This window comes from Thermobia domestica, chromosome 13, assembly GCF_964235325.1.
Source record: "Thermobia domestica chromosome 13, izTheDome1.hap1.1, whole genome shotgun sequence".
Lineage (NCBI taxonomy): Eukaryota > Metazoa > Arthropoda > Insecta > Zygentoma > Lepismatidae > Thermobia > Thermobia domestica.
Window position 1 is genome coordinate 101155177 of NC_137466.1, and position 17530 is coordinate 101172706.

The 17530-nt window shown below is 38.0% G+C and overlaps 1 protein-coding gene across 1 annotated transcript; it reads left to right on the forward strand.

Moving 5' to 3' along the window:
• The first annotated feature begins 8748 nt into the window (after positions 1-8748).
• Positions 8749-9210, forward strand: LOC145667697 (uncharacterized). The gene has a single exon (XM_081735157.1). It carries the CDS (start codon positions 8749-8751, stop codon positions 9208-9210), a length of 462 nt encoding a protein of 153 aa, XP_081591283.1.
• Positions 9211-17530: the final 8320 nt, after the last annotated feature.

The following is a 17530-nucleotide window of genomic DNA, read 5'->3' on the forward strand; positions in this document are numbered from 1 at the left end:
TTTTCCTCCCTGTGTAGACTAAACATATCTCGACGGAAATAATTTATGAGCCACGAGCAGGAAGCTATGTTATCTCCAATTCGTTTTAACAAGTGGGCTATATACACAATTTGCCCTCTAACCCCCCACCCCTCACACCCACGAGCTCAAACTGCGCTGTTTGTTCCTCGTGTACAAATCCATGTGGTTCATTTTCCGGTGTGTGTGTGGATGGAATTCTTTTACGCAGAAGAGAGTAGAATCAAGAGTAGTAGGTTCGCTTACATTTCGAGATGGCAGCAACAAGCCTTTCCAAAGAAGAAATTCAAGAAGCCCTCTGGGAGGAGACCGACACAGAAGATGTAGATGATTTGGACGTTAGTGACAATGACGAACCAGACATCGAACCCGAGACATTGAGTGAAGACGATTCCGACAGCGACGACGAAACACGTCCAGACTACAGGCAGTGGATTCGACGGGACAGATCTAAACCTTCCCCTACACCTTTCCCTTTCACTTTGCAAGCTGGACCAAAGACCGACAGACTGACTGCATCCTCAAACCCCATTGACGCTTTTTGTCTATTTTGTGATGGTGATTTCTTCAACATGTTGTTGACAGAATCGAATAGGTATTATCAACAACATGTTGCAAGACACAAGCCATCCAAAATAGAGCCACCCATTACGCTGGAGGAACTGTATCGTTTTTTTGCTATCCACCTTAGTATGGGACACAACAGACGAGACAGGTACTCAGACTATTGGAATCGGTCCGGCATCATGTTCTCTCCTTGGTACGGCGAAAATCTTTCCAGAAATCGTTTCTTTCACATTTTACGCTTTCTTCACTTCTCTGACAATAGCAGACCACCTAACGTGAACGACCAGTCCTATGACCGCTTCTGGAAACTGAGGGACGTTTTCGAATATCTACGTGACAAATATGATAAACTGTACCAACCGACAGAAAACTTATCGCTTGACGAAGCCATGATTCTGTACAAAGGTAAAGTGATTTTCAAGCAATATATCCCGAAGAAACGCAAACGATTTGGGGTGAAACTCTACATGCTTTGTGATTCTAAGGGGTATGTTGTCGATCAGATCGTTTACCTTGGCAAAGATAAGACCAGACAGACAACAGAAATGACTTCAACACACGCATTGGTCATTGAACTGACACAGAAAGTTCAAGGAGTTGGCCATAAAATTTTTATGGACAACTTCTTTTCCTCTCCTGATCTTTTTGACGATCTTGCAACAAAGCGTACGCAATGTTGCGGGACCGTCAACAAGAACAGACGTTCGATGCCTGACGACTTCAAAGACCGCTTTTTCAAAACAACACGAGGGGACATACATGTACGGACCAGGGATGACTTATGTGCGGTTTGTTGGAGAGATAAACGAGACGTTTTTCTTCTGACAAACTTTCACAACTTTCCTGTCGACGGTAACTTCCTTGACGAACATAAAAACGCGATCAAGCCGCACATTGTTCTGGAATACAATAAACACATGGGTTACGTTGACAATGCTGACAAGATGACGAACACGTATAACGTGCGAAGACGGACAATGAAATGGACAAAGAAGGTTTTCTTCTACCTTCTTGACCAAACTATTTTAAACTCTTTCATTCTGTTACGTTTCTTTCGACCTTCCCCTGCCTTACGAGACTATAGACTACAACTGATTTACGAACTGGTGGCTCTGGGGACACCACCAGTTCCAGGACCGTCGCACATAATAAGTCGACCTCCACCTCTAAAAATACAAAGGTTGGAAGCTGCCAATTCTAAACATTGGCCCAAGAAAGTTCACGAATGCAAGGACTGTGTGGTGTGCTCCAATAGTAAAAAAAGGAAGAGATCAAATTATGTGTGCTCGGAGTGTAAGGTTCACCTGTGCGTTGATCCATGCTTCGGGGTGTACCACACGCGACAGTGACCCACGTGACCCTGACTAAGGGACCTGAGTGCATTGTACACAAGCTGTGACCAGGCTGTTGGTAAGTACAAGTACTAACTTTCATTTATATTGCATAATTTTACTTCTTTGTCAATGTCTATAATAAAAAAAAGGCATTGGATTGTTACTGGAGATATGTGCAATGTTTCAGAAGAAATATTTATAGTGAAAATACTATTTGATTTTAAGACCTAAACCAAAAAGATTTCGCATTCGGAAGGATGTACGTACATTTTCAATACAATTCTTTACAAACAATATTGAAAAGAAGGGGGTTGGGGGTGTTTTTACCCCCAAATTTAGCATTTTTTTTAGATTTTTTTATCTTTGGCGCCCCGTGGCGCCCCCTGAGTTTCTACCAAGTATGTCAAAGGACTCAAACATTATACCAGGGACCTTCCTTAAGAATACAAAAGTGATTTCATAACTTAGTCGCATTTCGTAACGTCAGAAAAAAATGTTTTCTGGTACACTGCAATGACATAAATTTTACACATTTTTTTCGCATTTGCAAGGTGTCAGAAAATAATTTATAGAAACATTACTATTTCATTCTAAGACCTCAACCAAAAAGATTTCGCATTCGGAAGGATGTACGTACATTTTCAATGCAATTCTTTACAAACAAAATTGAAAAGAAGGGGGTTGGGGGTGTTTTCACCCCCAAATTTAGCATTTTTTTAAGATTTTTTTATCTTTGGCGCCCCGTGGCGCCCCCTGAGTTTCTACCAAGTATGTCAAAGGACTCAAACATTATACCAGGGACCTTCCTTAAGAATACAAAAGTGATTTCATAACTTAGTCGCATTTCGTAACGTCAGAAAAAAATGTTTTCTGGTACACTGCAATGACATAAATTTTACACATTTTTTTCGCATTTGCAAGGTGTCAGAAAATAATTTATAGAAACATTACTATTTCATTCTAAGACCTCAACCAAAAAGATTTCGCATTCGGAAGGATGTACGTACATTTTCAATGCAATTCTTTACAAACAAAATTGAAAAGAAGGGGGTTGGGGGTGTTTTCACCCCCAAATTTAGCATTTTTTTTAGATTTTTTTATCTTTGGCGCCCCGTGGCGCCCCCTGAGTTTCTACCAAGTATGTCAAAGGACTCAAACATTATACCAGGGACCTTCCTTAAGAATACAAAAGTGATTTCATAACTTAGTCGCATTTCGTAACGTCAGAAAAAAATGTTTTCTGGTACACTGCAATGACATAAATTTTACACATTTTTTTCGCATTTGCAAGGTGTCAGAAAATAATTTATAGAAACATTACTATTTCATTCTAAGACCTCAACCAAAAAGATTTCGCATTCGGAAGGATGTACGTACATTTTCAATGCAATTCGTTACAAACAAAATTGAAAAGAAGGGGGTTGGGGGTGTTTTCACCCCCAAATTTAGCATTTTTTCTAGATTTTTTTATCTTTGGCGCCCCGTGGCGCCCCCTGAGTCTCTACCAAGTATGTCAAAGGACTCAAACATTATACCAGGGACCTTCCTTATGAATACAAAAGTGATTTCATAACTTAGTCGCATTTCGTAACGTCAGAAAAAAATGTTTTCTGGTACACTGCAATGACATAAATTTTACACATTTTTTTCGCATTTGCAAGGTGTCAGAAAATAATTTATAGAAACATTACTATTTCATTCTAAGACCTCAACCAAAAAGATTTCGCATTCGGAAGGATGTACGTACATTTTCAATACAATTCTTTACAAACAAAATTGAAACGAAGGGAGTTGGGGGTGTTTTCACCCCAAATTTAGCATTTTTTCTAGATTTTTTGATCTTTGGCGCCCCGTGGCGCTGCTCGGTTTGTACCAAGTATCTCAAATGACCCCCAAAATTATAGCAGAGACCTTTGGCAACAAAATGCTTTTTACTTTATGTCTCTATACGCAATAGTAGTTATTTTAGAAGCTTTTCTTTCATACACTACAAACTGTTAAAAATCATTTAAATTTCCCGCGGTACGGAGAAGCGTACACCCTGCTGGCCGGCGGTAAAGTAAAGGTTAAAGTGACATCCAAACCGCTACTTGGTTTACACATGAAAGAAAGGTTGTGGTTCGACCTAGTATTGAACATGGGACACCTTGATTAAAAGGTGAAAAGGAGATAAAACTAATGCAGATGGTTTGATATGTGGAAACGTCACCATGAAGTTCACACTAAAGCATTTTTCGTTCTTTTTTTCGTTTTGATTTAACTTTTTTTTTGAAAAACCAGCTGGTTTAAACCAGCCCACCCTGCCGAGTACAGAAGATGGGGGATGTTACCTTTGCATGGATTCGGCTAAAATTCTGTCTGTTAATCTATAGAATTTTTGTGTAGTCATAAAAAGAATTTTTCACAAGTTTGTTTTTTGAGACAAAAAGTAAAGATTGAAAAACAATTCTGTCTCACACAGTTCCAAATTTAATACTATAGCTGTTATACGGTTTCTAAAATAGAATAGTAGTGCTAATTTGGTGGCTATTGATGGAAGAAAATGAGCAAAATATAGGAAAAAATATTTTAAAAAAGATGCGAGCCATCACACTAAACTTTCAAGCTCCAATTTCTTACATTAAATCATATTATAGTGAAGTTATTACTGAAATATGATTTATTTATGAAATATAAACAAGATTTTAAAGCGTTTTCGAAACTTCGTCCAAAGAAAACTCATTCCCAAAAACTTAACGATGATTTTGAAATGTGTTAGTTATACAGTATTTGTACAGTTTTAATTATATATTTGTCATTTGGAATATTTAACATCTGTATTCATCAGGAAAGGGCTCTGTGACCATGTTCACTTACTCCTACGATGATGGTTGGCTGGAAAGTTTCCTACTTGACCGGGAAGGTGACATGGTACCCAGCTGAAATGTTACGTGTGTTTTACATAGCTCCTTGCATTTGAATACACTTTTCCGAGCGATGCTTCCGTTTTCCTAACCAACTTTGAAAGAAAAAAAAAAAAAAAGTTCCTTCCTAAGTGTGTGTCAGTCATCTACGGCATACGTAATTGCCTCGTTCGTGCAAGAATGCTTACCTTCAGGTATATTTTCATGGCAGATAACAAATGATAATCTGAAGGTGCTAAATCAGGTGAATTGGGGGTATTAGATCAGTTCAAAGCCACAGATATGCCGTTTGCTGGAGTGTCGCAAGCAGTGAGGCACGGCCCGTTGTCATGAAGAAATTGACTGCTTTCGTTTGTGAGGACATTTCAACTGAATCTGTTGTATCTTCTGTTGCAGTTTTAAGGAATGGTCTACTTTGGGCAGAAAATTGATGAGAACACACTATTCTCCCCCCCCCCTTCCTCCCCTAAAAACTGCCATTATTACTTACACGCAAATTAGCAATGAAGGTTTGATGGAGGAGATTAGAAATGTTTCCTCTGTAGTAACTTATATTTGTCTGGGTCGAAATAATGACACAATGTTTCACCCCGAGTCACATACATGCCCAGAAAATCGGTATTCATGAGGCGAGTACCGCTCGTAAGACTTTTATTTCTAAGGCTGCGGAATTCCGAAACGCACTATTACACGGATCGGTTGCGCGTAAATTAGATTCGCAGACGAACCAAACTGTTAACGACAATAGATTATATTTGGAAGCACTTCTAGATAGTATTTTGTATTGTGCTCGCCAATATGTTCCACTTAGATGTCATAGCGAAAATGATGAAAGTGAAAATAAAGGTAATTTACTAGAACTCTTATCGCTAAGATCCAAAGACAATGACGTGATTTTTCGGTATTATGTTAACAAAGAGAAAACTTTTAGATTCTAGATTTAATGTGTGAGTATGTGCTGGGAAAAATAATTGATCGTCTGAAGACTGCAGGTATATATAGTGTCATCATGGATGAAACTCAAGATTTGAAGCGACAGGGACAAGTATCAATTGTTTTGCGACACTGTGATAAAACATTAAACGTTCAGGAAAGTTTTATCGGGTTTTACAAGACAGAAAAAACAGATGGCGAAAGTTTGTCCAAACTGTTAACAAATGTGTTAATATCACTGGGTCTGAGCGTAGATAACATCCGAGGACAATGTTACGATGGTGCAGCCGCTGTGGTCAGTACTCTGGCGTTGCAAAGAGGATAAGAGGACGTGAACGATTTATCCATTTATATTTACTGTTCGCTCACATTTTGAACTTATGCATTGTTGATGTTTGCGGAGAAGTGTCTGTGATTCGAAACATGTTTGGTATTCTGAGTAGTTTGCATTCCTTCATAGAAGCGTCGTCAAAAAGGCTCGCTATTTTTGAAAATATTCAACGTCAAAGAGAAAAATTAAAGCATTTGATAACATTAAAATCTTTGAGTGACACTAGATGGAACTGCTGGTTGGAAGCTATTCGTGCAGTTTTAGAAAATTTTGGACTAGTAGTTGAAACTTTAAAGGAAATAGCAGATCACGATCAAATTTATGGCCCGGACGCGCATTCTCTGTTAAAAAATGTTCATGACTTTTTTTTTTTATTTCTGTTTTGTCTTAAACTGATGAGACGTGTTCTTGAATACACAAATCAACTGTCCATGCACTTACAGAATACACGTGCCGATTTTTCTACTGTGAGGAATTTGCCGCAAGCCACCATCTGCAGCCTTCGGTCCTTACAGAGTGACAAAAGTTTCAATACGCTGTGGACAGAAACAGAAGAAATTGCAGAAACCATGGAATGCAGTGCGTCGAACGTTCCAGAAAGAAGACTAATCAAACGAGCATTGGGTGGTGGTGGTACTTCTTCCGAGTGTGAGACAGCAGCTGAATATTACAGACGCGAAAGTACTATTCCGTAATTGATATCCTTGTGGCAGATATTAGCAATAAGTTCAAAGAAAATGATATGAAGGTTCTTCATTCCCTCCACGATGTATTGAATCAACACAAGCCATCAGCAGCAAGTATCACTATTGTCAACAACACCTACAAAATCCCCGAAGTTGGGCTGACATCAGAGTTAACAGTTTTCTCCAATTTGTGTGCAGAGAGAGAGAGACTGAAAATGATTTTCCATCGCGTCTAAATTTGTTTTCGGAATTGAACCTTCACAAATGCTTCCCAAACTTGAACCAAGTTTATAAGATTTTTCTAACCGCACCTGTCAGTTGCGCAACCCGTGAACGTTCCTTTTCATGCCTGAGACGGCTAAAAACATACAGGTCAAGGAAGATTTCGTAGTTTAGCTGTGTTGTGCATAGAAATGTCTTACGACATTAACGTTTTTCAGATTATCGACAAATTTGATTCAGCAGCAACACTTCAAGGAAGGCGGCTGCAGCTCCATTAACAGTTAAACTCCAGTTTCCATATTACATTTCGTTTCATGCTGAGCTCTAGCGGTAAGTGAATATTAACTTATTAAATCAAAATTATAAATGTTACTGACAAATATTTGGATTTCCTAATATTGTGATTTCCTTGTGTTATTGATAAGCAGTATTTCTCAGATGGTGAGCCGGGGTTGCTTCCCCCCACACATACACTCAAGGGTAAAATATTCTTCAGGCAAATTTTCATAGAAAATCAGGATATCAAGAAACATACAGGGCGCGAGGGATAGCATGAGCTATGACCTTGAAATCCGCCACCAACACACTTGAAAGAGTCGGGCAATCGTAATAGTGTTGCTAATTGCCACAGCGGTGAACTAGATTTGGCGATTTGAAGCATTTCTGGGAAGGAATGACAAAGACACTTTGAGTCAATCTGCAGCCTGCATTTCTCATCTTCAGATTTTAGAAAAATCTGAACAATAAAGTAGCATATTTATTTAATAAGATGTAAAAGTGCACTCGGTCCGTTAAAGATTTCCTTACTCGTTTATTTTTTTTTTAATACATGATGATCGTAAAGTAAGCTAAAATAACTAAAAATTATATCACATAACACCACCTATATTTCCAATACATTCATTCTGGGGACCACGACTCATGTCCTAGCCTTAGGGAAATCGTGGCTACAAACCTGTCAACTCCTTCCCCTCTCATACAGGGAAGTTTGTCATTTTCTCTGGTAAAACAAAGTGGTCCTATTGGTACCCTCCCTCCCGGGGTGGTTATTTATAACACAGATGGGGGCGTCTTAAGAGAGACATGCAGAAGCCGAACTGGACACAGTGTTCTTGTGTTCAGTGAAGAGTGGTTCTTTGTGCGTAGTTCTGTGTTGTGTGCTGGTTTGTTCCTTTTTTTTTTTTTTTTTAAATCATAATGGAGGGTAAGAAGAGCGGAAAACTTGGAGGATCGAAAGTAATTCACAGCCAAAGCAGAGAGATTTTGGTTAATGTTTATGATTTTATGAAGAGAGAGGCTGACTGGAAATCCAATTAATGTAAAACAAGTGCAAAAGCGAGTATCTGAAGCTACCGGTGTTTCAGTAAGTACACTAAAACGTGTTTTGAGTGAGCGGGAAAAAAAATCACGGGAACGAGCTTTTCTACTCCTAATAAGAAGCGAGCACAACGAAAACAAAAATCTCAGTGGATGATTTTGACAAGTGCATTATTCGTCGAACAATTAATGAATTTCATATTGTTCACGGTCAACGACCTTCTGTAAAATCACTGTTGCTAGTACTTCGAGAAAACATTAATTTTAATGGAAGCACTTGGTCTTTACGGAAAATAATCCGTTCCTTAGGATTTAGATGGATTAAGGCTGAAAACAATAGACGACTACTTATTGAAAAAGATGAATTTCGGTCAAAGAGGTTGGCTTATTTGCGAGCTATATATCATTACAGAACGCAGAATCGCCCCATAATTTACATGGATGAGACGTACTTGCATTCATCGCACACAAAACAACACGCGTGGAGCGATAAGAAGAATACAGGTTTACTCACACCAATTTCTAAAGGACAACGCGTAATAATCATGCATGTTGGCGGAGAAAACGGTTTCATTCCAGACGCGTTAGTCATGTTCAAATCTGGAACGAAATCTGGCGATTATCACGACGACATGAATTATGAAAACTATGAAAAGTGGTTGAAGTCACGGCTAATTCCTAACTTGCCAAGTAATTCAGTTCTTGTGATAGACAATGCACCATATCACAATGTCTGTTTAGATCTTTCACCGACATCATCATCTTGTAAAGCTGTAATGATCGATTGGCTTCTAAGAGACAATATTCCTTTCAGAGAAAATATGTACAAACCAGAACTTTATAATTTAATCAAAGCCAATAAAGCTCGTTTTCGGTCATTTAGATTCGCTCCTTGCTGAATATGGACATACAGTTCTTCGTTTGCCCCCGTATCATCCTGATCTAAAGCCGATAGAGTTTATTTGGGCTGCAGTCAAAGAATATGTAGCAGCAAGAAATACCACTTTTTCCATTATCGATGCGACGAAAGTCGCCGAAGAGAAATTTACAATGATAACAGCGTAAGAGTGGAAGGCTAGGTGTGATAAAGTACGAAGATGTGAACAAGCATATTTGCAAATGGAACCTCAGTTAGACGTTCTTACTGAAAACGTTACAATAAAACGGCTAAACGAGGACAGTGACAGTAATAGTGACTCTTCTGAAGAAAGTGACGACGAGACGGAAGACGATGATGATGAGATGGATTGTATGGACGGTATTGAGCCTTTATAAGTACCTGAAGCTACAGGTAAGCCTATCATTATATATATAAGTTGCGTTAAGTAGTTATTATCCATTGTTGTCACTTATGTTGGAGGTTAGTATCGGCATGGGTTAGAAACACTACCAAAAAATATTCCCTCTCTCTCCCCTGTCACCCTCGCAGCGATTAGCGTTCTTCCTACCTCCCGCTTCTCATAGCTCATGCTACCTCTCGCGCTCTGTATGTTTAACTATAATACTCTCTTGGGAGATTTTTTCTGAAAGAAACTATTGAGAGCTGGGGTAAACGAATACGTGGATATTATGCTGATAGGTTGTTCCAGGTAATCCCTCAAAACATTTAAAGCTCAGGTCAGTATGAGGGACTGGGCAAAGATCAGGAAAAGATTGGCTAAGCGAGGCTTAAAATGGGCCGGAACGCACCATTTCTGCGTTCCAGTAAATCAGTATGATGTCCGAATCTAGTTCCTGTGCTGTACTAGTCTCGCCTCAAATTTATAGTCCTTCCACTTTGTCATATTTTAAGCAGATTAATATCCTACTAAAGCACGATATTAGAACTAATCTAGAACTTTTCGTTCTGCATCATTGTGTTCCGCCAAATAATTCAAGGGAAAGGGGTTCATGCTATTGACTAAAACAATTTTTAGCACAGAGACGAAGGTTTAATTTTAGGTCTCACCTGCAAAAACTGACGTAAAAAGCTGGATATCTGCCTGAGTTGTATTTATATCATTCCCACACTCCAACTACACATTGGTGGTCCAAAATCAGAGAGGGTTTCTCGAAACTGCGGTGCTAAATATTTGGTTAAGACATTAGAAGCAAATATATGGTTAGTTTCAAAATTGACAATTTAAGGTCGAAGAAAAGTTTACACGTGCACAAGTGAGCAATATGTATTATACACTTCTAATTACAGCTTATAAATCTTACAGTCAATAAATAAAACTTGTCTCTTAATAATGAAAGCAAAGAATAATCGCAGTTCACGTTTATGCCATGTAGCTGCCACCGTAAATTCAAATTTTATAATCGATTTTTATACCAAAGGGAATAATTTGAAATATGTTGCTGCTCCCAATCTAAAGTAGGAATTAAAATCTACGCCTGGTTGAATTCACAATTGTCTGTGATCAGTTGTTAATGTATAGTGCTCTTTCTTAAACTTGAATAGGAAGAGAGCATATACAACTCAAAGGAGCATGGAGAGATGTATGCTTGGAATAATCCGGAGAGATAGGAAAAGAAATACATGGATCAGGAAGATGACAGGAGTGATCGATATCATCGCGAAAATAAAAGGACTCAAGTGGCAGGTTCATATTGCAAGAACTGACGATAGGTGGATGAAAGTAATCCTTGATTGAATACTAAGGGAACGAAAACGACGCAGAAAACGTTGTAATACAATATGGTGTGACGAAATTAGGAAGCAGTGTGGAGTAACGTGGAAACGAACTTGTCGAAAATAGATATTTGTGAATAAGAATTGGAGAGACCTTCATCCAGCAGTGGATCGACAAAGGTTGAGAATAACATATATATATATATATATATATATATATATATATATATATATATATATATATATATATATATAATGTGTGTGTGTGAGAGAAAGAGAGAGACAGAGCACGAACATTTTCCTCCCCCAACCATATCGGCCAAGTTTCGCTTACGAAACATATTAACATAATATAACAGTAAGAAAAAATGTAGTTATGTAAATAATGAAGTTTCACTGCTGTTAAACTAACATCATAATCAAAACTGCTATTAATATCTTTAATTTTATAAAATAAATTTATATTATGTTCTAATAGAATATCTTAAGCTTAGGTTAGTGTTACCCAACGAATAACGAAGTTTTATATCAAAGCTAATTGATTTAGTATCTATTCCTTAGTTTATGATACTTTTTTCTTGTCTACCACTGTGACGTTAGGCAACCCGGAAAACACATTTGACAAGATCATGCCTTTCAGGCACTTGATAAGGTGGTTAGCAACTAGATTGACGTATTGGGTTGCATAACATACGCTTGCTGGGAACAGAAACTGTCAGTTTGGAAACCAATCAAGATAGCCAATCAAACTAGAAATAGAACTCACAAGTAATGAGAATTGTGAAGGTACTTTAAAAAAATGTAGAACCCACTACAGAAAAACAAAGACAATACTTGAATAAGAAGGTTAAAAAACTAGAATTGCCTGTTGTTTTTTTTAAGAAAAACTGATTTTTTGGAGAAAAAAGCAAAAATTTCCTTTCTTTCTTTTCAAAACTAGCTTTTTATGGTTAAAAAGAAAGCCATTTGGAAAATCCTGCGTCCCAAACATGCGTGTTTTTCTTTCGTCTTTATCTATTGACTAGTAATGTGATCGCATTTCAGACTTACACATAATAGCTACATATCGCACCTTCTCGAGAAAAGTGACACAAGTAAAAAAAAAAAAAAAAAAAAAAAAAAAACTAAAGGTTCAAGTTCGTATCCCTCGTGAGAAAAGTGACATAACACGAAATTTGTCATTTTTTGTTCCAATACACACTGATTTTGGGATAATTTTAAAGCTATATTTACAATACTTTTACACATAAAAGAAAAAAACCATTGTGATTATAAAATAACTTTAAAACAAGTTACGAGTTATATCATTTTTCTCGCGAGGGATACGAACTTGGACTTTTATGTTTTTTGACTTCCGTCACTTTTCTCGAGAAGGCGCTGTTAACCTAACTCCCTAGCCGCACTGGAATACAGCTTCTTGTAAGATTAACAAAGCCAAGCATGACCGGGTCTGATCAGGGAACATGGATAACCGTTAGTACTCACCTTTCCAATATGCTTGAGCGGTTTGGCCTGGGTGTTGTTGATTAGTCAGTAGATCCTTCATGGCTTCTTCGTGTAACAGAAGTCTCGGAACAGTTTTTTAAAAAAATATTGTGGCCAAACGAATAGCATTACAAAGTAAATCATTTTAAAGAGTAAACTTGTTTTTTTTTTTTTTCAAAGTACTCACTGTACAAACCCTATATGTGGGAACTGTGACCCTACAAATACTGACACGATAATCGAACTCTTGCTACATGCTCATCATGTCTTCCGAGACTGTGGCTGTTACTTGTTCAATTCTCCTTTTGAGTTCCATATCATCATGTGGAAGAGGAGGGACATACACAAGGTGTTTTTTTACGTAACCTATAAAAATTACAAGGGGCGATGTCCAGGACTTAGGAGGCAATTTTAGCACACATTGGTCTGTTGCTCCAGGACAATAATACGATCTAACATCACAGTGAAAATGCCCCCTCCCCCGTCTAGTTGAAGGACAAATTTCTCTGATTCAGTGTGCAACAACGGCATGAACCAGTTCTGCAACACTTGAAGGAAGCACTCTCCAGTTACATAGAAGGCCCATAAAGTTTCTTGTGAGATGGCATAAAAAGTATTGACCTTTGGAGAATTTCACTCGAGTTAAACAATATTATGCGGTCTCTCTTACATATCCTCTCTTACATACTTAATAACATATCCTCATTTTATTGCCCTAAAAGACCAATATGGATATGTTGCCAGTAAAATAGTTTAGATCGATCGATCCCCTGGTGTGTAACCACAGTATTTCATGTCCTCCCCCCCCCTCCGATTACGAAATTCTGGCTAAACGAACGAATATATGTTGCCACTAAAATAGTTTAGAATGATCGAGCCCCTGGTGTGATAACCACAGTATTTCGTCACGGACCCTCCCCCCTATTTTGAAATCCTGGCTACGTGCCTGCTGTTTATTGCCCATTTATATGAAATGTTACCTCGTCCGAAAAAAGGCATCTTTGACCTGGAATTCACAGCAAAACTGGAGTCGCTTGTCTGTATCTTTAGGATACAAGTTTTGTGCTAACTATAGTCTGTACAGTTTTATTATTATTATTATTATTATTATTTTTTTTTTTTTTTTTTTTTTTTTTAAGGAAAACGCCCTATAGTCTTGAAATTTCCAACTCTCGTGAAGCTTTGCGTGTAGCTATTTTTGGACACTTGTGAAAGCTTCTCTCTCTCGTTCAATATCATTTGCACTCACCTGGCCGACTACTTCTCTTCTTGACACACAAAGGGATTATCACATTGAAACGTCTTAATTAAACGGAGTTCCCCCGAATAAGGTGTACCTTGTAGACAGTTTACGCGAAGAATCTCACAGTATAGTACACGTAATCCTACGGAAGTATTCAGTCATTTTCTTTATTCTACAAAGTATTTCAACTATTAATTTATGCAGCAACAAATGCAAGTGCGAAGTGGAAGAAGCTTTTCAGCGAAAGAACGTGGCAACTGAAGTTGAGAAAAATAGTTTGGAAGAAATGAAAAAAGCTGAAGAAACAAATACTTGAAGTCAGCAAAAGAAAGAGCAAATGATGCATTGTTGCACATAAATCACAAATTGTTGGAATCTTATGTATCTAGGACGTGGATGTGGTTTCATCCACGACTGACGACATTGCTCAACAGACTTTATGTATAGTCTATTTATTTTAAATATTGATTTCATAATGTGTCATCTCTGATTCGGAATGTGAATTCTCTTTTGCGGAACAGGACTAATTTTTTTCAATATCTTCGAGATGTTCCAGACAGACGGATAGAACGTTATTTTGTAGAAAACAGGGAGATAATCAAGGGTATTAATTTCTAATATTAAGTCAATTTCTCGATAACTTTTTATGTTTCGAGACACCGGCTGTTACAGACAATCCGCGGCGTTATAGGTGACCAATTACGTAAATCGAGAATATTAATTATCAATCTAAAGTTCGTTAGTCGATAGTTCTTATTGTTGTTGGGATACAGGACATTACATAATGAAAAATGCCTGGTGTGGTATTTGGAGTCTTACTTTCTCAAGTGGTGGATTTTGTTCTTGCCGATCCATTGCTGACAATCAGGCCCGTAGCCAGCCCAAAAATGTAGGGGGGCCCGATCCAACCATATTGTAGTTCATCACCATATTATAGTTCATTTGCAAGCCTACCGTGAAAATTTTAGGGGGCGCCCCACTAGACCCCCTGGATACGGGCCTGATGACAATCATGCTCATTTCGAAAGTTAGGCGAGCTATACACTACGAGATAAATCCTAGGAAATATCTTCGGAAAAATGTTATGACATATCTCGTAGGAAATCCTACCGTTTTGTGCCATATTGAGTTTTCCTGTCTGACCAAATGACTTTTTTCAATATTATGAAATAGTTCTATTTAATAAAAGTACAAGATTGATGAATTCCTATGCTAACTACACTGCACATCCTACTAATATTAATACCAGGCGCTATATTATTAAATTGGATACCTCTTTAAAAAGCATAAAAATGAGAAGGGTGCTGGTGTACTTTTGGAACACCACATTTTAGAAGATTTATAAGTAAAGTTCAATACTTTGCATGAAAAGACTTAATTATAAAGAACACATTTCTGCAAGCAATAGAATTAAATACAAAGTAATACACCTATATTTTAAGTTTACAAGTGTAGATTTACTAGTGTAAAATAATTAGAAGTGTTTTACAACGAATAAAATAAATGCGGGATAATGTTTAGCGGAAGATTTCCAGCTGTTTTTTCTACGAAACGTTACAATTTCAATGGCTTCTGTTCTCATTAGTTTGTTTTAGGTTAATTATGGTTAGGTTGTTAGATTATATGAGTATAGGGGTTCAGTATTATTTTCAAAAAATGATATAATTTTGCTTTTTCTATTAATATTAGGTTAGTTTAGTTTCATTAGGTTCATGCGCGCCGGCTACGTGGGTACTTCGGGGTTCCAGCACCCATAGGATTTTGTTTGGACCCGGGTTTGAACCCGTTTCTCTTGAGTTTGTCAGTCGTGTTACGAACTGAGTTAGGGCAGCCCAGGCCCGTAGCCAGCCCAAATATGTAGGGGGGCCCGACCGAAGTTAGGGGTTGCCCGATCCAACCATATTATAGTTCATTTGCAAGCTACCGTGAAAATTTTAGGGGGCCAGCAAAATTTTAGGGGGGCCCGGCCCCCTAGATCACCCCTGGATACGAGCCTGGGGCAGCCGCAGCTTATCCTTATAGTACCGGTATATTTCACTTTATTACAGCACAACCCTTTATGACAGTGTTCATAGAAGATTTTAACTAAAAATAAATCAATCAAAAATTATCGAGACTTCCCTGAAAACATATAGGCTAACACGTCCCTCCATTGATATGCACCCTCATAAATATTGGAAAGTCGGCACCGTTCATTAGGATAGATTTGGTTAGGATGTGTTAGGTCTAAGTACTTGCACATTCCATTTCTTCTGTAAATTTTATATTTTTTTACGTTCTCCTGGACCCCTTCTGCGAAACATTTAACTGAGTGAGTGCATGTAAAAGATGACCGGTGATTCTATTTTCCACCACTGGTGTATTTCTACACAGAGTACAGAAGCTGTAATTTATGCCTACAAGTGGAGCGTTACTAGCATGATACCATGGCTATTCAAACTTGTATCATTGCCAAAACCCACTCGTTTTCACTACCTTTGCTGACGCGCCTGCTTCATTCAGGCGCACCCTCTTACTAAATTCTTGTCCCCGCTTCACCCTGCCTGACTCGGTTAGATAGCATTCGTGCTTTTCAGTGACTACCTAGCACAGGTTGGTTCATTTCTTGCACTATAGTTTTTATACTATACATCCGGACACCGTATTTATAGGCAAAGCGTAAAGGAATTGTACTTTCTCAATAATTGTTTTTGGTGATCCCCTTGAATTTTATCTATGCTATATGAGATATTTTCATGTCGCTCAGCGCAAATCATTTAGGAAATAATACTAAAAAGGAAATTAGTAACAAATTATATTTTTTCAACAATTATTTCGAATGGTACACCAAAAGTAAACCTGCGCTATCAGAAGATACATTAGCTTGTTTGTTTTCACTTTTTCTCACCTGATGTCGCTTAAATCGGAATGTTACGATTTTTTTTTTCGAAATAGAGCGTGCTCTAAACAGAAGAAATCTCATAGGATCCTTCAGAACACAGAAAATGACATCTGATGCGATGCCGTACACGTTGAGATTTTGACTCTGGGAAAATCGTAAGAGATTTCCTAGGATCTATCCTATAGTGTATGGTTGGCATTAGATTCATGAAGTCTTCTTTCATCGAGAGTCTTGGATTCCATATTCTTCCGTTTGGAAAGGGCGTATTATATCATATGGCGTTACCGAATCTTAAAGCAACTTGTGCCTGTGGTCTTCGTAGTCGTGTGGTACATTTTCTAAGGAACTTCCTTAATGAGCTATATTTTAAGGTGCTTTGGGTTCTAATCTAATTTCTGATAGCAAGTTTTGCAGATGCAATACTCTTAATGTTACGCTATTTGATACTACTGCCAGTACCCTTCTGCTGCAAATCCAGGCTATCTATGTTAACGATCTTGTTATCTATTGTCGGTCCTGGTACTTTCATGGTGTCATTCGAGGACTTCAACCAATATTAAATTGTTGTGTCCATTGATGGAACGAAACAGACTTTCGGCTTTCTGGTGAGAAAGTCAAGTGCGTACAGGCCCGGACTGGCCCAGGTGGCTAGGCGGCGATTGCCGCCCAAACAGGGGCTAAATCAAAAGGGGGCCAAATACAAATTTTAATAAAGAGAGAAGGTCAAGATAACAGAATAAAAGTGAAAAATGTGTACGACAACTAATATTCTTGTGAACAGTCACGGCTGCAATCTGCATTTTATATCAAGCTATTTGAGCGTTTTATTAATAATTTGTTGCAGCTTACATCCCCTTAAAGTAGCCCATGCCAGCTTCAAAGTCATATCTGTGCAAGCAAAAACAACAGCGAAATCCAATACGCTTCCTATTGCAGAATATAAAAGGAAGCCGATGTATAGTGGACTGACAATACAGTTATTGAAAGTTTAGTTTC